The sequence below is a fragment of the Haemaphysalis longicornis genome, unplaced genomic scaffold (assembly GCF_048455015.1).
Source record: "Haemaphysalis longicornis isolate Haplotype H1 unplaced genomic scaffold, Haemaphysalis longicornis Haplotype H1 scaffold_8, whole genome shotgun sequence".
NCBI classification, from domain to species: Eukaryota; Metazoa; Arthropoda; class Arachnida; order Ixodida; family Ixodidae; genus Haemaphysalis; species Haemaphysalis longicornis.
Window position 1 is genome coordinate 3028414 of NW_027526445.1, and position 21237 is coordinate 3049650.

At 45.9% G+C, this 21237-nt stretch overlaps 1 protein-coding gene across 3 annotated transcripts in view; it reads left to right on the forward strand.

Moving 5' to 3' along the window:
- LOC144150010 (cap-specific mRNA (nucleoside-2'-O-)-methyltransferase 1-like) overlaps positions 1-21237 on the forward strand; it is a 267529-nt gene that overhangs the window by 180915 nt on the left and 65377 nt on the right. For all 3 annotated transcript variants that reach the window (XM_077681781.1, XM_077681782.1, XM_077681783.1), the window contains 5 exons: positions 1456-1487; positions 5814-5975; positions 10847-10939; positions 13139-13210; positions 20436-20530. In XM_077681781.1, coding sequence (XP_077537907.1) covers positions 1456-1487; positions 5814-5975; positions 10847-10939; positions 13139-13210; positions 20436-20530 — 454 coding nt within the window. The remainder of the gene's footprint in view (positions 1-1455; positions 1488-5813; positions 5976-10846; positions 10940-13138; positions 13211-20435; positions 20531-21237) is intronic.

Genomic DNA, 21237 nt, shown 5'->3' on the forward strand with positions numbered 1-21237 from the left:
GCCGACTTGCGTATGTCGCGCTCGCGACCCGGTCCGCTGCTCCTTTGCTCCTTTTGCTGCAGCGGACCGTGTGTTCACCAAACGATTTGCTCACAACCTGTTTCTTTTCGTTTGCACGGACGGTTGCGAGCGCGTGTGGTTTCAGTCGGATTTACGCAACCAGGGTTCGCACAGGTCTTTGAAAACCTTGAAAACTCTTGAATTTAGAAGGGTCAATTTCAAGGCCTGGAAAGTCCTGGAATTTTTAAAGGGTCCTTGAAAACCCTTGATTTTTCTGGAGATAACCAATGGCCCTGTCTTTTCACAAGAATATGAAGTGGTCGTCGGGAATTTGAGGTGTTACAAATGTGAAGAAAGTTTGTAACAATCAGGTTTCAGTGTATTGTGTGAAATTACGAGTTGTGGATTCTCATTATTACGAGGCAACATTGGGAGCAGCACTCCTCAATAGAATTCATGTCACGATACAATCCCGTGAAAGCCGGTTTCTGTTCTCTATCTTGCATCTTCCATCTAGTCTGTGGACGGCCGCTCATTGCATGTTTGCTGCGCCTCATACGCTCCATCTGCGTTTGCTTTTAAAAACGTGCAAATGGTGGACGTGTACATAGTTCATCCTGCCTTGCAGCAACACTTGCTGAGTTAATTTCAGCTGATACTCTTGCTGGCAAAGCAGGAGATGCAGGCAACATTAACTAAGATTTGAAATCAAGCAGCCTCAGCAAAACACCAAGAAAAAAGAAAAACCTCTAAATATAAACTATGAAAAAAAAAATAAAGCTGGGGGAGCATTCATGAATCCATAGCGCCTATCTAAATGTGCATTAATATTCTTATGTATTAGGCAATATCAAAATTTTGCATTTTGTTGAAAAAGTCATAAATAATCCCATATAAAACATAAGATGGGGACCTTGAAAATGTGTTTTCTGGTCCTTGAAAGTCGATGAAAACCCTCGAATTTTTGCTTTTGAAGCCCGTACGAACCCTGCGCAATGCTCCGGCGCGTCGAACGGTGCCATTCTGACGAAATACAAATAGCGACGGGCAAGTTCCTATCGATGCACAATAAACATTCAGCTGGTCCTGTGAATGCACATTTCACTTTCGTGTTTTACTGGTTCCTATGGAAGAAAAAACAACCACATTTTTTTTACTACTCTTGGTTCGAATGAACATGAAACGCTTGCGTGGTTGTGCATGTTGGGCTTCATCGGCGCAACAAATTTACGTAAGCACTCAAATACCATTCTTCGCCCAGGTCGCTGAGCGGCGAACTGCATTGTATAGTTTATTTGGTCGCCAACAGATGCCACCATTGTAAAACAAGATCCAAAACAGTGGATCAATCGTAGGGCCACTTTTTCATGCATGGGGCCGCGGGGAGTTTCGCAACTCCTACATCAAGTAACTCTGCTTCTAACGGCATCACCCTTGTTTGTGCCTTTCTCGCAGGAAACTACAGCAGCGTGTCCAAGAAGCTCATGGTAAGTCCAGTTTGGCTTGCTCGGATGAGGTTGAAGCAGTAGTGAATTCGATTGCCTCTGAAGAGGGCAGTTTTAGGGGTTGCCTGAAGGCGTTGTTTGAACAGAGCCTTGGGACGACGTAGTACAGGATCTCCTGAGGCCAATGCGATGTGGGTGCTGTTTACCTGTAGTATTTTTTGTCAATGTTTTGTGTTAATGCAAGTTGAGTCATACAAATTTATGCTACTATTAGTGAATAATTAGTCCACATCATCTCTGCGTGGAAAATCGATTACAACACGAAGAGGTGACGTATTGGCTGTGGGGGAAGCAAAGTGAGTGAAACATTAAGCTTGGTAACTCAATCTGTTTGTGTTAATCTGTTTGTGTTTTTTTTTTCTGTGCTTAGAAATTGAAAATTACAGAATTAGCCAACTGTGCTAACATTAGTGAGGAGGTTAGATTTTATGCAGCTTAGTAGTGGTCAAGTTTTTTATTGGACCACTTACAAGAAGAAAAGTTGATATGTGAAGATTCATGTCAAAGTGATATACACTATATAAAAGTTCATTTCAAGTTGTAACGATATCTTTTTTTATTTGTAAAAAGTAGCACACGCATAAATTGACTCATTAAATATGCAAAAGAAATAAATGGAGTATTTTGTATAGTTTAAGTGTCCCGTAATTCCTATTTTTAGCGTAATGAAGTTACTGCTTGTAGGACCGGTTAAAATGGGCTGAAACCTGTTTTGGTGTCAACTTCTGTAGGGCTATTTTTTTTTTTTACCTGAACTGGTGCATATTAGTGCAGCGGCGTGCAGACCAGTGCAGAGGGCTACTGGGGATATCAATTAGCGAAAAAAAAACGAACATATGCTTCACTGCCTGCCACCAGTGAAGCCAGTTCAGGTAAAAAAAAATGCCTCTTGTATTTTCACGTGTATAACCCAGCCCTTGCCACAACCCGTTTGTTGTGGCAAGAAAAAAAAACATAAGTCCTTATCGTACACTTACCATTCACTGAATCAAGCAACTTTTCAATCTTCACAGAAAAGAGTGAGAACATGCAATTGCATTGTGTTTTATTCAGGTTTTTTAATGGTGCGTAACTGAGCACGCTGCCGATAAAAAACTAGGGTAGCTGTGAAGGTCTAGTGCGGTACTGGTTGCGGATGGCTGCTAGGTTGTCAGAGGCTCCCCCGTCGCTTGTGCCGAAGGCAGTGGTGGTTAACTCGACCTCTTGTGTACCCCATGGCGTAATCTGACCTTGAATGAGCGAGTGTGTTCGTGATAAAGGTAGGATAGTGTGAGTTCAGGAGTGAAGGGTGAAATGTGAGTTTATTTTTGCGTCTGAAAATAAGTGGGACACCGTCAAACAAGAGGGAGATTGGTGGCTGGCTAAGAGCACCGTATTCATTTTCAAAGTGTTCGTATCAGTCAGGTGGTACCCAGTTATGGGGTGGAGCCTGCTAGGACTTGGAAAAATGCCTTACATAAAGATCCAATCATACTATTTGCTACAACACACGATCTCCTGATTTCTGGCAAATACCCCAATCAAGAACTAACTATGGAGTACAAATGCTTCGCCACACATTACCAACCTTGTTAAATTATCTTATTGATCAAAACGCAAATCCTGGATCCCAATCAAACCTACTGGCATTTTACCTTCAGCAGTGATGTATACTTCGTCTGTCATTGTATTTCTTCCTAGGTATTTTTTTTTTTTTAATCTTATTTCTCCCACGTTTTTCCTGTTGCTATGTGGTTACAAAGGTGTAAATTTTTTTTTAACCACAATATACTGGTTATTCTTGTTTGTATTTTATTTCTGTGGTGACAAAGATGTCAATTGGTTTTGATTACATTGTACTGGTGATTTCTTGTTTGAATTTTTATTTTTTACATCTCTTCTCTTTTTCTTTTCTGATTTTTTTTTTTCTTTTGTTTTTCTCGTCCCGCTGTCTTGCTGCCCTGTGTGTCTACCGGGCTTTTGGGCTGGTCAAGTTGCCTGCGAGCAACTTTTTCCCAAATCGTCCGTCGTACTATTTTTGTAAGCTTTACGAGAAAATAAAGTCATTCATTCATATCAGGAGGAAAGAATTGGCGATGTAGTAGTGCACACTACAGTATGTGCTCGGAACTCTTTTTTTGGAGTACGGTAGCCGGCCGATTTTTCGGACCTGGAGGGGAGCAAAAAATAGTCCGAATGAAAAGAGCAGTCCAAAACAATATCTGTGAGCCATTACTCCTATTAGACAACTGACAGTTGCTCGGGAAAGTCTGGAATATCCGGCGAGTCCAAGGTTTTTGGAGTCCAAAAAAACGGTCGGCTACTGTAGGTCATTTTGCAGACTGACCTTAATGTCGTGCACTTTGAGCTTTAGGTATACCTACAGATGTCCTACCACGGTTCAAAATCCACACCAGATCGGTCACTTTACCACGGAAATGGAACGAGGGTGTGTGGAAAGGGAAAGACCCTTTGGCAGGACTGTGACGTCAGGTGTTTCATGTAGAAAGATTGGAGATGACAGGTTGAGAGGCAGGGAAATATAGATCATGTTGATGCTCGGCACCACAGTATAGAGAAGGGTAGAGTCGTTTGGGTTCTCCGACTATGACTGCCTGGTAGGCAAAATGCGTTGCTGGGAACTTGTCAGTAGAAGCGGCCTGGTAGCAGTGTATCGATTCATGGTAGAGCAGTATCCATGCAGTGTGTTTAAGCCTGTCAAACGTTTCCTTTACACTGACTGTTAAAAAATCCCCTGACAGTAAAAGCTGTTGGTGCAGAACTGTAAACAAAGGAACAGGACAAGGCAAGCAGAAGACGTGAAGAGTTCTACGTATGCATGGAAATGTTCTTAGTGGCCTAGTTTGCTCATTTCAGAAACATATCCCATCTGTGATTAAATAAAAAATAAACAAGAAACACATTTCAGTTTGTAGCTTCTTTGCAGTATGTGGCACTCAGTGCCTAGTAAGTACACTGATTGAATATCATAGGAGGCGAACCGGCCCACTGCGGCCAGTGCGGGCGAGTAATAAGGCTAAGTCGCAGTGAAAACATACGCGGACCAGAAAGCTTTGTAGTTGCAGCAGCGAAGGAGAGGGTATTGTTAATTGTTATTGTTGTTTGTTGTTGTTGTTGTAGTGGCACCTGGTAAACGAGATGATGGTGGCCACAATTCATTCCAGGGCTGCGCCATGAACTGCCGATTGAGGTGGCCGCGCACTTTCTTCTCCCGTTCCAGATGGCACTAGCTGTACCCAGGCCAAGTGCTTGCGATGCTATCTGGCCACCCTAGAAAGCGTTTTTTCCCCTCCTGTCTTGTTCTGGCTTGGCGCTAGCAAGCCAGTGTTTTTTTTTTTGTTGTTGTTGTTTGTTTGAGCATGTAAGTGACATTTTAAAAATAAACAAGCTAGGCTGTTAGGAACATTTTGATGGAAGCGAGAGGAAGCTTTCCATATTGGATCGTGGCGGTTTCTGAAATATGAATTAGTAGGTTCCATGGAAATGTTATCAGCAAGTCCCCCTTAAAGATAACTTAGTAAGGTTGACGTCTGGGCGAGTTGGTTCAACATGTTAAATTTACAGTGCAATAAAGACACACACAAGGTCAAGCAAAGGACAGCGCTGTGTATGTCCTTTACTTGACCTTGTTTGTGCGCTGTCCTTTACTTGTCCTTGTTTGTGTCTTTATTACGCTGTAAATTTAACGTGCTGTAAATTTAACCCCCTTAAAAGAGCCATGAAGACAAAATACAAGTTGGGTTTATTAAAAAGACTGCTTAGTGCCAATAACAATGATACCAATATCATCGCAATCTTCGAACAAATAACGGAGATATTAAAGAAAACGTGTGAAGCAGTTGCGACTCCCTAGCCAATTTGCCGCAACTTTTCTATGACGTCACGGAACCTTGTTTGTGCGGTTGGCGGCCGCCTAACTGACCTGTTGCGACGACACATGACTGGACGTCTGTAATGGGGACCTCCAGTTCCATTTGACCGCACCACTTGAATGCTAACGTGCAGTTAACGCACCGAAAATTATGTTTTATTGCTGGCCCGTATGACGTCATTCTTGCTCATAACACGTCACTGTGGTGCAAAATTTGAAAGTTTTAAAATACTTCTTGCTTTTTTTTCGTTAAAAAAACGTCTTTTGTGGCTGTAATGGAGCCGAGTGGGAAACTGAATCTTAGTTCTTTCAAATTAAACGAAGTTGTATTTTCTCTTCATGGCTCCTCTAAAGAACGAGACGAAAACGAAGTGAGCAAGCAAGACAGGCAGACCATCTCAGTGGTGACCCCTCTTCCCCTTCACTCTTATTCACAGGCGAGCATGGGCTTCACGCCAGGCAGTGGCCTGGGCAAGCAAGGCCAGGGCATGCGGGACATCATCCCCACCTCGAAGCAGCGCGGCCGCCGAGGTCTGGGCCTCTCCATGGAGGGACTTGAGCCACGCTCCGACATCACCTGGGACTTCAGCGACGAGAAGGTGGGTGGTTAGGGGCACACGCTCCTCTGCGCTCTTCTGGCCGCTCGCTGTGGACCCCACGCATCTTTCGGACACGGGAGTATTTCTTCATAAACTTAAGGGGGGACGTGGCAAGTAAAACTATTTTTGTTAATTATGGACCAAATTTAGTCAAATTAGGAGATTTTATGTAGTTAACTAACCTTATAACAAAACTTCAATCAGTTTAAAATTATCTTCTATACTTTTTGAGTTACCAGACTAATTACCTTCACAGAGCTGTCACAAGATTAATTGACTATTTAGGCAAGAACTCAACAAGATTTTTGTGCCAGCATCACCAGGAAGGTCCATTCTGTGAAGGAAGCTATTTGATTATTGCTTTATTTTCTTTAAGTATCCAAAAAGAAAGACAGAAGTTTCACTTTCTTTTTGACATGAGACTATTTCTGATTTCGAAAGGAAGGTGAAACTTTTCTTGTTCTTTCTTTATGCCTAAAGGATCTAATGCAATAATCTAATAGCTTCCTTGCACAGAATAGACATTTCTGATCACACTGACGTAAAAATCTAGTTGACTTCTTGCCTAATTAGTTAATTATGCTGATTGCAAGATTCAGGTAATTAGTCTTCTAACTTAAAAACTATAGAAGGTATCTTTAATCTAATTTCAGTATTTTTATTAGAATGAATAGCTACATAAATACTTATAATTTGATTCAATTTGGTCCATAAATAAAAAAGTCATTTTACTTGCCCCAGTGTCCCTTAAGGGGGGACACTGGTCTTGAGGACGTTTTTGTTATTTTTTAGCCTATGGGCTTTAGATTTGCACTTTGTGTGTATTTTAACATCCTGAGCACAAATATGCCGTCAGTTTTCGTCTATGGGGTGTAAGTTAGGGTTGTGCAAGGGGTTTATGGCACTCCGTTTCTGGCAATTTTTTCATTATGTTCCTATGAAATACTCAAATAGCTTTTACCCCTTTGTGGTCTAGAAGGACCAGGGAGTGCAACTATACCACTGCAGTAATTTTAGCATTGCTTTTGCAAATGTTGTAAAATTAGTAAATTTCGGGTCATCAATTACCAATTTTTTTTATGTTAAACGTAACTGCATAAAATGTTGATCCAGGAAAAAAAATTCTATACTTTTGTGGTTTTATTGCATTGTTTAGTTCATAAGCTTTCGAATGCAGCAAAAATGGTACAAATCGAACCAGTACATCATAAGATATTGTACCCGACAGCTGACTTCGTGGGAATAAAATTGGTTCTGAGAAAACACTGCACAAAGTTTGGAAACATAGGCAAAAATGGTCATTTAGGTGACTTCAAAGGGCGACAACTTTGTGAATACTTATGATACAGCTATGATATTTTGCACGTACATTCTTTGGGACCTGTGGAGTGCAAATAAAATAATACAGAAAATCAACTTTTTGCAAATTTTCGGTCTTCAGGACCACTGACCCCTCTCAACCTGGAAGCCCCTCTGTCTGTCTGTAATGCTTGGTATGTCGTGCTACTGACGCATACGAAAAGTGGTTTAATAAAAGGCATAAGTCCTTTGTATCTTCGTATCGCCACTTACATTTCCCCTGGAAAGATGTCTTCTCAGCAAGACGCTTTTGCCCAGCAGTGAAAGTCGACTCTTGATAAGCATGATCTAGGGCATGGTTTCTCAAAGTGGGTTCCGCGGGACCTAGGGGTTCTGCAGGCCCCTCCTCAGGGTTCCGTGAGCCACTGATAAATTTTCCCTGGTTCCGCAGTCGCAAAGTCTTATATGGTGAACTTGAGGTGCGATCGATCTAAGGAACCTCCATTATTCACGCCCGAGTGTCAGTAAGCACATCTCGGCGCATAACAGAAACGCGCGAGCTGCGCAATAAATCTCGCCAGCAGCTTGTAGCCAGCCAGACTCCGAAAACGGGCCACGTGGTTAAACTATTGCACTTGAACCTCCGCCTTATATTACCCCCATGCGCATTTCTCCTGTTTGGAGATAGGTGCCGCTAGCGTACGCATTCGCGTAAAGTCGACTGGGAAAAAAAAAAACGATACCCTTGCTTGCTTTTGAATTTATTGTACGTTAATGTAGCATGAACGGAATTAAAAATGGCGGGGGGGGGGGGGCGGGGGGGGGTTCCTTGGCACTTAACGGAACTTAGCAGGGTTCCCTGGGACCAACATGCTTGAGAACCCCTGATCTAGGGATATGTGGACTCTTGTGGAGGTGTTTACTAGAAGGCCTTAGGGACTTCACATTTTTAGGTAAGGCTGGTTATTGCCCCCTTGGAAAGGTGTCTTGCTGGCAATGCATTCGCGTATGGCAGTGAATGGGACCTTAAATGGGGCTTGTTGTGTAGTGCTCTGTCAAGGGCACATAATAAAACACCCCAGGACTTCCCTGCTTTGGTATCAGTCCGGTTATATTGCCCGAATAGAAAAGTGATCTAATCTGGGCGCCTGCGCACATTGGACTCTCAGGGAACGAGATTGCCCATCTCACAGCTCGAGAATTGACCGACCGAGCACCTGATCTGCGTCCGCTTCCCCTAGTCTCGTTTCATGAGATTACCACGCACTATCGGCTACAAAGACAAACGTACGCCCCACCGCACAAACAACTACCCAAGGGTCATGATAGAATACTTCGGGCCCTGCAACTTAGCCCCACCCTAGCAGAAACCACTACATAGCCCCCACCCTGTATCCCCATTTGTGTCGCTTCTGCGGGGAGTCTGGAACACTTTTTCACATGGTCGGCGGCTGTACACAAAGCCCACTTGACCTGCCCAATCCCTTCCACGCCTATGAGCTTTGGGAGACCACCTAGGCCAGCTCTTCCCTCGACGTCCAGCGCAAGTTGGTGGAGAGGGCAGAAGACGTGGCCCGTGCCAATGGACTCCTGGAAGGAGGAGGCCACCCTAAAGACTCTTTACTAGGAGACAATAAATATGTTTAGTCTCTGTCTCCTTGCAGTGAAGTTGACTTAAGGGGAACACTGCTGTTTAAACAGCTTCCTTTAATTTTTTTCGTAAGGACGTCAAACACTGGTGCGTTGACGCAGCAGTGCTAGGACAGAGAAAAAAAATGGTTCGTAAACCTTTCACTCGTGAGTTTTTTTATTCATTTATGGCTGGTCCTCACTGCTTGCTGTTTTTTTTTTTTTTTCATGCTCAATAAGTGGGAAATACTATATGCTAGCAATGCTTTGCAGGACATGCGAACTTTTTATTCAGGATTACTTTATTCAGTAAAAAAAAGCAGCCGCCGGTACTGCTGGTCTACAACGTAGGAGCCGGCGTTCGCACAAAAGGTGTGGCTGTTCCAAGCGATTCGCAACCGTCGTCAGCTTCGACAATTCATTTCTCTGCCGAATGAGCAGTGCTGGAACTCCTAATTCACAGGCAACTTCGCCACACACAGTGCCATCATTTGTGTTTTCGTGCTCGCTGTGCCAGCAATGAATTTATAACCGACCCGATTCGCAACTCTGGTAATAAAACATTCCACTCAGGGCCGCATCAGTGCGCGCGCGGCATGCACTTCAAGGAGAAACGTATTTTTGATCACTTCGTCCAACACCCCGCGTAGGCAAATGTGTTCATGTAAATTGAAACTGAAAACGAAACTGCCTGCAATTCATAGTAACTTCTGCAAGCCATCGAGCGCCAATCTGAATCCAGAACTACCCATCACACCCATTGAGGCAGATGATCGCAGCGCCAAATTCCTCTCTAGTTGTTATTGTATGAAACTCTATGCTGCCAAGGGGTCCTTACTAGGCATGCTCGGGGCTGGCTTTACCCTCAAAGGTGTGCGAACATATGAAACTTTGAATACCTCACGTGCAGTCTTCGCTGTTCCATTCGATCGGCACCGTAGTTGTGATCATTTGAAACTTAGAAATTTTCGAATGTTTTTTGAAAAAGCGAATAATAGAGCCATAAATGTTACAGACATGCAAATTTTCAATCTTTACCACACGGCCTAGGTTATGGGGATGGCTTTCCCGCGTGACGTCTAAGCTGCGCAAGAAAGTCCAACAAGTTCAACCATTGTGCGAAACAAATCACTCTGGTGTGTGTTAGCTGCAGTCGAATGCTAGTTGAGGTTAATTTATAAGCTAAAGCCTCCTATATTTACAGACGATGCCATGAGTGACGAATTGAGACGTTAGTTGATGGCTTGTAGTAAGGTTGCGCAAGCCAATAGCATGCCTAGCATCTTTTCTATGACTGGAGGAACGTGTTAGGTATCCCTCCTGCATTCACAGCATGTTGAGGAACCTCTATTCATTCCAAGCAATGCATGCAGAATATATGTTCCACTGCTTAGGCATATTCTCCTAACGGTTTATTTTTACTTTGTGTACGATTTCCTTATGAGTACACGAACACTCATCATACACGTTGAGTCCTGGCTGCCAAAGTTTTTCTTTTGTATCTGCTTTGGAAGCGGTTTACACACTAAAGTGAAGGTGTTCCTATTCAAAAATATTCTGTTTGATTTGCAGGCAGTTCCTACTACTTGTATTTAAAAATATTCGATTTGATTTGCGGTCAGTTTTCACTATTCCTATTCAGAATATTTGATTCGAATTGCTGTCAGATCTTACTACTGCATTTCATTCGTAGTCTTTAAAGTTTTGCATATATGCGCTCCCGTGCTTGAAATTGAAAGCTAAAAAAATGAGCAGGACAAAAAGTACAAAAACAAGAAACAAAGCCTGCTTGTAGTCTATCACCTTCTAGGTCTCCTGGCACTTGTGCAAAAGTATTGGTGAAGGTCCTCCAATGTCTGTTCGTTGCTTTGGAGTCGTGCCCATATTTGCTCCGCTTATGCTCCGCTCCCTGTCATGGGTTGTCTTGGTGGTGGTGCGTGCAGATCGACGTGGTCGAGCCCCTGGACTGGATACCCGAGTGCCAAGAGGACCCGCCGACCATCAAGACCCTCCGCGAGTGGACCCTGGAGGGAAAGGTGATGAGGGTTCCTCCGAGACGGCTCCATTTGTAGAGCCCCTAGCCCTGTGGCTCAGTCTAAGAAACGCCTCGTAGCTTGGCTTCTTTCTACAGCCGCGTTCGTATATCAGCTTCAAGGGACCGGCCTCGCTGATATGTCCATGCTGTATTTTGGTCGGTATCCTGTTTCGTAAATGTCATTCGCTTTGGGTGACAAGAAACGCGTGGAAGGTGTGCATTCGCGAGCAGACGGACGATGATTCGATGAAGCTTCGTAATGCAGCTTTAGCATGCAATACCTGCCCCGCGCATGCTCTTTGCTGCGTGCGCCCTGGTGAGTGTTTTTCTATACTGATTTGGTTACCAGAAACCCTGTGGTGTACACCACGCAACGCAATTATGCACACTGGATTTGACGGTGGTTGGCCGTGGTGGCGGGACTTGTGCTGGAAAATGGGCTGGTTTAAGGGGCAGAGTGGTTTTAGAGCTATTTTTTAAATTTACATACCAATTGTAATGGAACTGGCAAACGTTTTTTCGCACCCTGTTTTTTCGCATCTTAGACTGCGTTAATTATGCTTAATTTATCCGACAGTGAAATCAGCTACCCTGCCGCTCATGCCACTGTCACGCACACATAAAAAAAAAAAAAAAACACTGGCATTGATTTGGCTTGGCTGCACCAACGACCCGGCTGCCAACAATGGTGCCAGACGTACCGTATTTACACGATTGTAGGTCGACCCTTTTTTTCAAATTTGACAATCCAATGTTGGGGGGTCGACTTAGAATCGAAGTCGAACCATCTACCGCTAGTAGCGGAAAGAAAAACGAGAAATCGGGGGTGCTACGAGGTGAGGACAGCTTTGCACTCTCGTTCCCGTGGTTAAGGTCTAAAGTGTGAACCGCATGGGGCGTTTTCTGCTCGAGGAAATGCGCCGCGCTGACGCTGCTGCGCGCTACGCGATCGGCGGCGGCAACATGGTGTCGTCACCAGCCGCGAAGAGGTGCGCGTAGCTCCAGCGACCGCTTTTAACCGCTCTTTAAGATATCACTGAAGGCACAAACAAAGACATTTGTGCAGGAAAGGAGCTCATAATGTGGTCCAAAACGACACTATAAAGCATTATCCGCGCCGCTAGGGACAGCGCCAATCACATGTCCTCCATCGGCGGTGCCAGCCGGCTGGGAAAGTCATCAGGCTGGTCCCACTGCCGCGCTCGTCACGCGTCATACCGAGGTAGAACGGTAGAACTTCAATGCAGCAGGAGCTGCCGCGCGCACGGAATCGTCGACGCCGGCTTGAAAAAGTTGCCCGCGCAACGCTGACGCGATGGTGGGAGGTTAGTAAATCGCGCGCGGCCGCTGCCGGTTGCTTCGATGGTTGTCATCGCACAGCGGGTGTGCTCTTCCCGCTCAACCCACAGCGCATGGTTATTCCGGGTGCTTTTACAAAAGCTTTTCTTTTTTAACATCTACCGCGCATACCGCGAGCGCACGGCTCTTGTGGGAGCATCGATCATTGATGGTAGGGTAGAGACGCCGTGTGGGTTGACGGTATGGGTTCTTTCTCTTTGTGATACGATTTTCTAGGTGGCGCCCGCATTTCTTTTTTTTTTTTTTTTTTTTGAGAGATGCAATTTTGTGGGGGTCGACCTACATTCGAGTCGACTTACAATCGTGTAAATACGGTAACAGTTTTCTTGCCAAGCTAAACAGAGAAAAGGCGTATCGGGTGCCGGCCCCGCGGAAGTCAGCTATAAACATTCAGTCGAAACAATTTTCACCCAAGACTTAGTCTGTTGTAGTCGATAGTCTGTTCTAGCCGAGTCCGTTATGAGTGGAGTGGACTCCATTTAAAATGCATGGGGACCAGACAAACCAACAGAAATGGTCTGTTGGATCCGGAAGTTTGTTGTTGCCGGATCCGCTGTAACGAGCGTAGACTATTTGTAGTGCTTTGTGTCGTCGTCTTCTTTCTGTTGTGTCGGTAATTCGCGCTTTTACGAAGCAAGAATTTGGGTACATTTTGTGAAATTTTACGTCTCACGTTGGATTAAAGGTGCATTGTTCAAGTCCACTTCGAAGGACCCCACGCTTTGCAAAGTTCTTGAAACAGAAAGGAGCGGGGAAATGTGAGCGGAAATTGTTCCCCTTGCTTGGTGAAATCTTTCAGTTCATGTGGCTTCTGTTCTTCTTTTTTTTCTTCTGCTTACAGAAAAAGCTGACCATTGATGACGAGACGTGCTTCTGCGACGAACAGGTGCTGCAAGACGTTCTCACCTGCAAGGTGAGGCTCCCACTGTTTCACACCTCCAAGAAAATGGAGAAGCTTTGGAAAAGACCCAAAAGTTTGATTTTTCTTTTTATTTTCTTGAAGTTGGTGCTGTTACTTTCTTTTTTTCTCTTACAGTTGAGAATTTTGCACTTGAATTGCCGCGGTAATTTGATGTATGCGGTTTTGCTGTTGTCAAGCCTCAGTGCTATCAACTAAAACACATCATCAGTTTAAAAAACACCTGAAACAGGTTTTGCAAGAAGGTCAACAAACAAACAACTGTGGATGCTCATTGGTTGAGGACAGCTAAGTTGAGCATTGTTTTTTTTTTTCTTCTTCTTTAAGAGTAGGAAGCTCGCAATCAAGCTGCACAACTTTTAACCTGCTTCCTGTGTTTATCTGCACCACTCATTGTACAGTTGAACCCGACTATATTGAACCAATTTACATCGAACTATTTCTGGAAACGATAAATTTACAGGGTGAATATATTGCAAAAATTGCGCCTATATCGAACAGGAATACCAGCGATAGCTGATATATCAAATGCCAAATGCTGCAAAAGTGTACCTTCAAGTTGGCTTTCCCGCGGGGCGGAGGAGAAATTCCGCCAGCACACCCCTCCAAGTGGTCTAGCGCGGTTCCTCATGGGCAGTGGGCATGCTACCTATCATGGGTGCACCATTGCGCCGTGTAAGGCTAGCTGTCGACACCCCTCCTTGCAAAATATGATCATGGCCTGCCTGCAATGCTTTTTTTTTTTTTTTTTTTTTTTCCCACACACTGAGATCGTGCCGTTCGCACTTTGTGGGCTTTCTGAGACGTATAGCTGTTGTGGCTATCACTATTGTCACTAAATAAAGGCTTATTTAGTGAATTTGCCTTTCGCCGGGAAGCTGGCCGTGGACCCCGTCAAGCCCGTTTGGTGTTCACGGTCCCCAACACTGATATTGTTGAAATAAAACGATTGATTGATTGATTGATTGATTGAGTGATTTAGTGATTGATTGATTGATTGATTTGATTGATATCGAGTTGAACCTGGTGAGAAGTCGGACGTGCCCGTCAGGCACGAGATTCTCGAGAATACCTCGTCAAAGCAGTTTCTGCTGCTAGCTTGTGCGTGCCGGTGATGACTGAAAATCATGACGAGTGCGTACATATGTACGTACATATGGGCAGGGTATGCGAAACAGCTGGGTTACAGAATGACAAGGGCCCACAAGGGGGCTTACAATGCTTGTCTGGTGTTAAACAGGCCACCCTGTCTTCTACGAGACATTATGCAAGAGGCCAAAGATTAGTGGCTCCCTTTGATTGCCCAGCAAATATATCTGTGGCAAAAAAAAAGAAGCATAATTTCAGCTGTCGTGACATTGCTCAAAATGGATATCATGTTGAGCCTGGTTCCTGATTACCCGACTAGTAACTATGACGCCGACTAACTATGGTGGTGTGATAGCCTTACTGGCTCAGAAGTAGAAGACTGTGAAGCCACACGAAAATAGCTAAGTTGCCGTAAAACCACGGGAGGTGCATGTAAGAGCTACTACTAGGTTTTCTTTTTGCCTTCCATATTAAACTGTGAACACGGGCATTCCTCACCAGAATGGGATCTGGGAGCCCTGTGGTTTGTAGTGCTACCCCATGAAGCTCTGATCTTGGGGGAGGCCTTTGTCCTCAGTGGACAGAAATGGGCTGGAAAATGAATGAATCGATGGATGACTAAAAACACCTCAGTAATGGTGTATTAGTGCAGCTACTGCACTATCACCTGCTCACTGCACCGGAGAGCGGTTATTCGCGACTAATTCGCAACTACCAGTATTTTTCGTCGATATGAATGAAAGCTTGCTTCAGGCATCGTCGAAGGCTTCGTCGCAAGCACTGCCAGCCAACTTAACGTGTTCGCTCTGCTTGAGGGGGGGTGCTGGGCTGCAGCCATGTCTCCGACGACTGGAGTAAAACGATGGTCTGCTGAAAAATGAAAACAAAGTGCTGAGCACAGCATAGTCGTTTCTTTTTGTCATAGGAGATTGCAGCGAAAATTTCCAAAGACGGACACAAAGTTTGCACACAAAGGTGCCAGGGCCTTTTGGTGACTGTTTGATAGCAGAACCTGGCCAAGCTTATGAGGCAGGGCTTCTGAAATGGAGGATTGAGTGGCATTACGGGCATACCAAGAGGCAGAGATACAAATGGCTGGAGTGCATTTGGCAGGCATTCCCAGATAACAAATGGCAGCCTGCCATTGTCCCTGAAGAAGAAAGTGTATGACAGCTGCATCTTACCGGTACTCACCTACGGGACAGAAACTTAGAGGCTCACTAAGAGGGTTCAACTTAAACTGAGTACGACTCAGCGGGCAATGGAGCGGAAGATGATTGGTGTAACATTAAGGTACCAAAAGAGAGCGGAGTGGGTCAGGGAACAAACGCGTGTTAAGGGCACATTAGCAGAAATTAAGAAGAAATGAACGTGGGCAGGGCATTTAATGCGATGGCAAGATAACCGTTGGCCATTAAGGATAACAGAGTGGATCCCTAGAGAAGGCAAGCGTTGCAGGGGGCGGCAGAAAGTTAGATGGGCAGATGAGATTAATAACTGAGAACCAGTTGGGCTTGTTGGTACATAGTTAAAATGGTTGCAGCGCAAAAACGACAACGGACGAGTGAGGAACAAACGGGACGAGCGCTAACTTTCAACTACTTTATCTGAGAAAACACACATGAAATATACACCGGTCAGGAATGAAAAAAAACCCATAGGCAAGTAATCGCTAAAAGTGCACACACGCAAGTACACAATACACACGTGGCACTAGGTAATCATCGCTGACATGAAAAGTCACGCAGGAAGGCCAATTCTTTATGCGTCAGAGCCACTGAAGGCGCACTTACACAGTGTTCCCTCAGCCTGGCTATCTCGGCAGCTTCGATAATCTCCCGAACCGTCTTGTCTTTATGCCTGGCCAAAATGCGGGTGCGTGTAAAATCGGGAAGGCACCCACAATCACGGCAGTGGATACCAAGGTGGCCACTCACAGCCCGAGTCACATTGTAATCATGCTCGCGGAGCCTGTCGTTAGTGCAGCGGCCCGTCTGGCCCACATACTCCTTACCGCAGACCACCGACCCCTTATCGTGGACCAAGGGTATCGAGTAGACGACGCCCTGGTTGCACTCGACAAACCTATTCTTGTGATTAACAGAGCATGATTGGGGTTCCCTCGTGCCTCCATTGACGCGTTTGCATAGCGCCCCCAATTTGTTAGGCGCAGAGAACACTACGTTGACGTTCCCACGTCTTCCTACCTTTTTGAGGCGGTGGGACACGTCATGAATGTATGGGATGACCACTACCTTTTTCCTATCTTTTTCGGTTAGGTCCCCCTGACTCGGCTCTTTGCTCAACTGCTTCTTCAAGCGCTCGGCCACAGACACGACCAGATTTGTAGGATACCCCGCTGACGACAAGCGGTCCACTTGCTGATACAGGCTGGAACGCATAGCATGGTGGCAGGATTTCTTCAAAGCATTACCTAAACACAAGTTAGCAACACCCCTCTTAACGAGTTTGGAGTGCGCAGACTTGTAAGGCAGTAACGGTTTGTTTGCCCTAGGCTCGTACTTCCAGCAGACGTGGCCTCTGCAAAACGTGAGCTTCAGATCCAAGAACCTGATCGAGCCATTCTCAGGCACCTCGTGAGTAACCTCCAAAGGTTCAAGGCACTGCCGAAAGCTCCTGAGCACATCAGGTACGATGTCATGTGGGGGGTGTAGCCCGGTGTCACACAGAATAAGATAGTCATCCACGTAGCGAAACACTTTCCGAACATAAGTGCCCTCCAAAGTGCGCGCGAGAACTCTGTCCTTCTCTGCTAGAAACAGGTCGCTCAAGACTGGCGCTAGGCATGAGCCGATGCAAACGCCTGTTTTCTGAAGGTAGACGCACCCATCATACATTACACACGTGGATTTCAGGTACAGGCCCAGCAGCTCCAGAAAGCCCTGGACTGGCACACCGCACGCATTCTGGAACGCGATTGCACCATATGAGTCGATGCTATTCTCGACGAACTCCAACAACTCTCGTTGAGGTGTAGAGTAGTACAGATCTTTAGCGTCTATAGAGGCACCTACAAGGTCGGAATTAGGATTGTCACGCAAAAACTCAATTACTTCGTCAGAAGACCTCACCAGGAACGGATCGTCAACTGCCAGCAGCTTCAGTTTTCCTTGTAGGAAAAGAGCAATGGCCTTCTGATATGTACCGTTCTCCGAAACTATCACTCGAAAGGGGCACTCCGGTTTATATGTCGAGGAAGGGTTTCGTGCTAGACTGAATCGAACGAACAAGGGAATCAAGCCCTAACCTCGTACAAAGTTTCTTGGCGGCGGCCTTCGCCTTTGAAATGAAGGAACGGTCATGACAATCAAATAGCGCGTGTACAGACTCCAGCGCCTTGGACTTGTGCAATTCAGCGGGAAGCACTACAAAGCCGCCCTCTTTATCAGCAGTGAGCAGTGAAAGTGAGTGGCTCCTCAAATACGATACAGCGCGACCTACTGGCAAAACACTCTGTCTGGCACGAAAACGCGACACACAATCAACACCCTCTGACACGCACCTGTATCTTTCAGCGTCCGTCATTGGTTTAGCCACCTTATGCACCATAGACGCATCTATAGACGCTAAAGATCTGTACTACTCTGTACTATCTGTACTATCTATACATCTGTACTATCTATAGACGCTAAAGATCTGTACTACTCTATACCTCAACGAGAGTTGTTGGAGTTCGTCGAGAATAGCATCGACTCATATGGTGCAATCGCGTTCCAGAATGCGTGCGGTGTGCCAGTCCAGGGCTTTCTGGAGCTGCTGGGCCTGTACCTGAAATCCACGTGTGTAATGTATGATGGGTGCGTCTACCTTCAGAAAACAGGCGTTTGCATCGGCTCATGCCTAGCGCCAGTCTTGAGCGACCTGTTTCTAGCAGAGAAGGACAGAGTTCTCGCGCGCACTTTGGAGGGCACTTATGTTCGGAAAGTGTTTCGCTACGTGGATGACTATCTTATTCTGTGTGACACCGGGCTACACCCCCCACATGACATCGTACCTGATGTGCTCAGGAGCTTTCGGCAGTGCCTTGAACCTTTGGAGGTTACTCACGAGGTGCCTGAGAATGGCTCGATCAGGTTCTTGGATCTGAAGCTCACGTTTTGCAGAGGCCACGTCTGCTGGAAGTACGAGCCTAGGGCAAACAAACCGTTACTGCCTTACAAGTCTGCGCACTCCAAACTCGTTAAGAGGGGTGTTGCTAACTTGTGTTTAGGTAATGCTTTGAAGAAATCCTGCCACCATGCTATGCGTTCCAGCCTGTATCAGCAAGTGGACCGCTTGTCGTCAGCGGGGTATCCTACAAATCTGGTCGTGTCTGTGGCCGAGCGCTTGAAGAAGCAGTTGAGCAAAGAGCCGAGTCAGGGGGACCTAACCGAAAAAGATAGGAAAAAGGTAGTGGTCATCCCATACATTCATGACGTGTCCCACCGCCTCAAAAAGGTAGGAAGACGTGGGAACGTCAACGTAGTGTTCTCTGCGCCTAACAAATTGGGGGCGCTATGCAAACGCGTCAATGGAGGCACGAGGGAACCCCAATCATGCTCTGTTAATCACAAGAATAGGTTTGTCGAGTGCAACCAGGGCGTCGTCTACTCGATACCCTTGGTCCACGATAAGGGGTCGGTGGTCTGCGGTAAGGAGTATGTGGGCCAGACGGGCCGCTGCACTAACGACAGGCTCCGCGAGCATGATTACAATGTGACTCGGGCTGTGAGTGGCCACCTTGGTATCCACTGCCGTGATTGTGGGTGCCTTCCCGATTTTACACGCACCCGCATTTTGGCCAGGCATAAAGACAAGACGGTTCGGGAGATTATCGAAGCTGCCGAGATAGCCAGGCTGAGGGAACACTGTGTAAGTGCGCCTTCAGTGGCTCTGACGCATAAAGAATTGGCCTTCCTGCGTGACTTTTCATGTCAGCGATGATTACCTAGTGCCACGTGTGTATTGTGTACTTGCGTGTGTGCACTTTTAGCGATTACTTGCCTATGGGTTTTTTTTCATTCCTGACCGGTGTATATTTCATGTGTGTTTTCTCAGATAAAGTAGTTGAAAGTTAGCGCTCGTCCCGTTTGTTCCTCACTCGTCCGTTGTCGTTTTTGCGCTGCAACCATTTTAGAGATTAATAAGTTTGCGGGGATAAATTGGTCGCAGTTGGCACAGGAGCGGGATAATTAGAGATTAATGGGAAAGGCCTTTGCCTTGCAGGGAGCGTAGATAGGCTGATGATGATGATGATGATGATGATGATTACTTGTATAACATTTGAAGCCAGTGCAGCTGTGGCTTCTGCTGCATTAACAAAGAAATAAACAACACCGTTGATGTACAAAAAAAAAAAAGGAGGACAGCTTGAACTACTGGTGCAAGGCTGGAGCAGCAGCAGAGCTGGCGGCCCCTCTCCCTTTGTTGGAGACCCGGCTGGAGCGCCTCACTTGGATTTCCAAACTTGCCGCTGAAAGTCCTCCATGACTGGCAGGCCCGGATCGTCTCGTCTGCAGGCTTTCCCAGCTCTCCCAAAGTGGGCCGCGTTCGCACGCGCTAGAACCCGCAACAACCGACTTCGCGAACGGGGCGTCTGTAGCGCAAATTCAGCGTCTGCGCTCCTCACTTGAGGTGCAAACGCAGGTGATTTTGAGGGGAGGAGAGAACGCGAGAGATCTTGCCACGAACGGTAGACGGGGTGTTCTCAAATGTCCTACGGGCCGACGCCGGGCACTCCTCACAACGCAACCACTCAAGTGCGCTCAGTCAGTTTTCTTCGTATTTTCTACTGGTAGTACTTGACAGCGGAACTAAAGGCTTAAACAGTCCTGCTGTTGAAATGCCATTATTTAGCTGAGCTCTAACGGGAAGTGAGTATACGAAAACTGAACCCTGCTTGCTTTGTTGTAACCCTGTGCTGTGTACTATTGTGTTGGCGGAGTGTGTTTCGGGGCCCCTTTAACGGGAACGAGCCGGTGCAGCCGCGAGAGCATGCGACTGTTGTGAGGAGCAGAATGAAATGATGATGACTGGCGTCGTATGCTGGAGGGGGTGAGGAAGAGGAAGGGACAACACTGACCGCTGGTCATTTTACTGGCGCTGCCATACCCACATTTTCCCATTTCAGACCGTCTTCGACAGGCTGGAGCCGGAAGAGATGCGGCGGGCAAGGACGCGGTCCAATCCGTTCGAGACCATCCGGGGCGGCATATTCCTGAACAGGCAAGGCAACTCGAACTTCTGTTCTCTGCAATCTTTCCTGTCCTTTGTGGTGAGAGAGATAAGCTTGGAGAAGACAGGGAGGGCTTCGTTGCCACCGCACACGGCTTAAGACTGCTGGCCCAGACAAGAAATAGGTGGGAGTGCCTTTATGGATGTGATCGTACTGCTACAACAAGAAAGTGAAGGTTTTGTTGCACTGGTTGTGTGGAAGGAGCTATGGTACGGCGTTTTCGCGATTGTAATTATCCCATGAATGTAAGAACCCTTTAACTGTTTCGTTACGGTGAAAAAAACGGCCGATTTCGAGTGCTTCCACAAAACTATTTTTTTCTCTTAAGCTAGTGGACACATTTAGCCTTGCTATGCATGAAATTGTAGCGTTTAGATTGCTCTTCCAAACACATAACAGCAGTTTTGTGAAAGGTACTTGCAGTTTATTGGTCAAATAATCAGTAACAAATGCACAAAAAAGTGTATGCACACAATGTATATAGGCGATTATACGGAGCCTAAAAATTACTCTATGAATTCTAAGATATGAAAATTGTTCCTACATTCTTTGGATATGATTCAATGTATAAATCAATGCTGTAAACCAAGTTTTGGATCTTTGCGGACCCATCAACCTAGCGGAACTGATAGCTGTGTCGCTCTGGGAAACCACTCGAGGGTAAGTCGGTCGGTCTAAAATATGCATCCAAGCATGT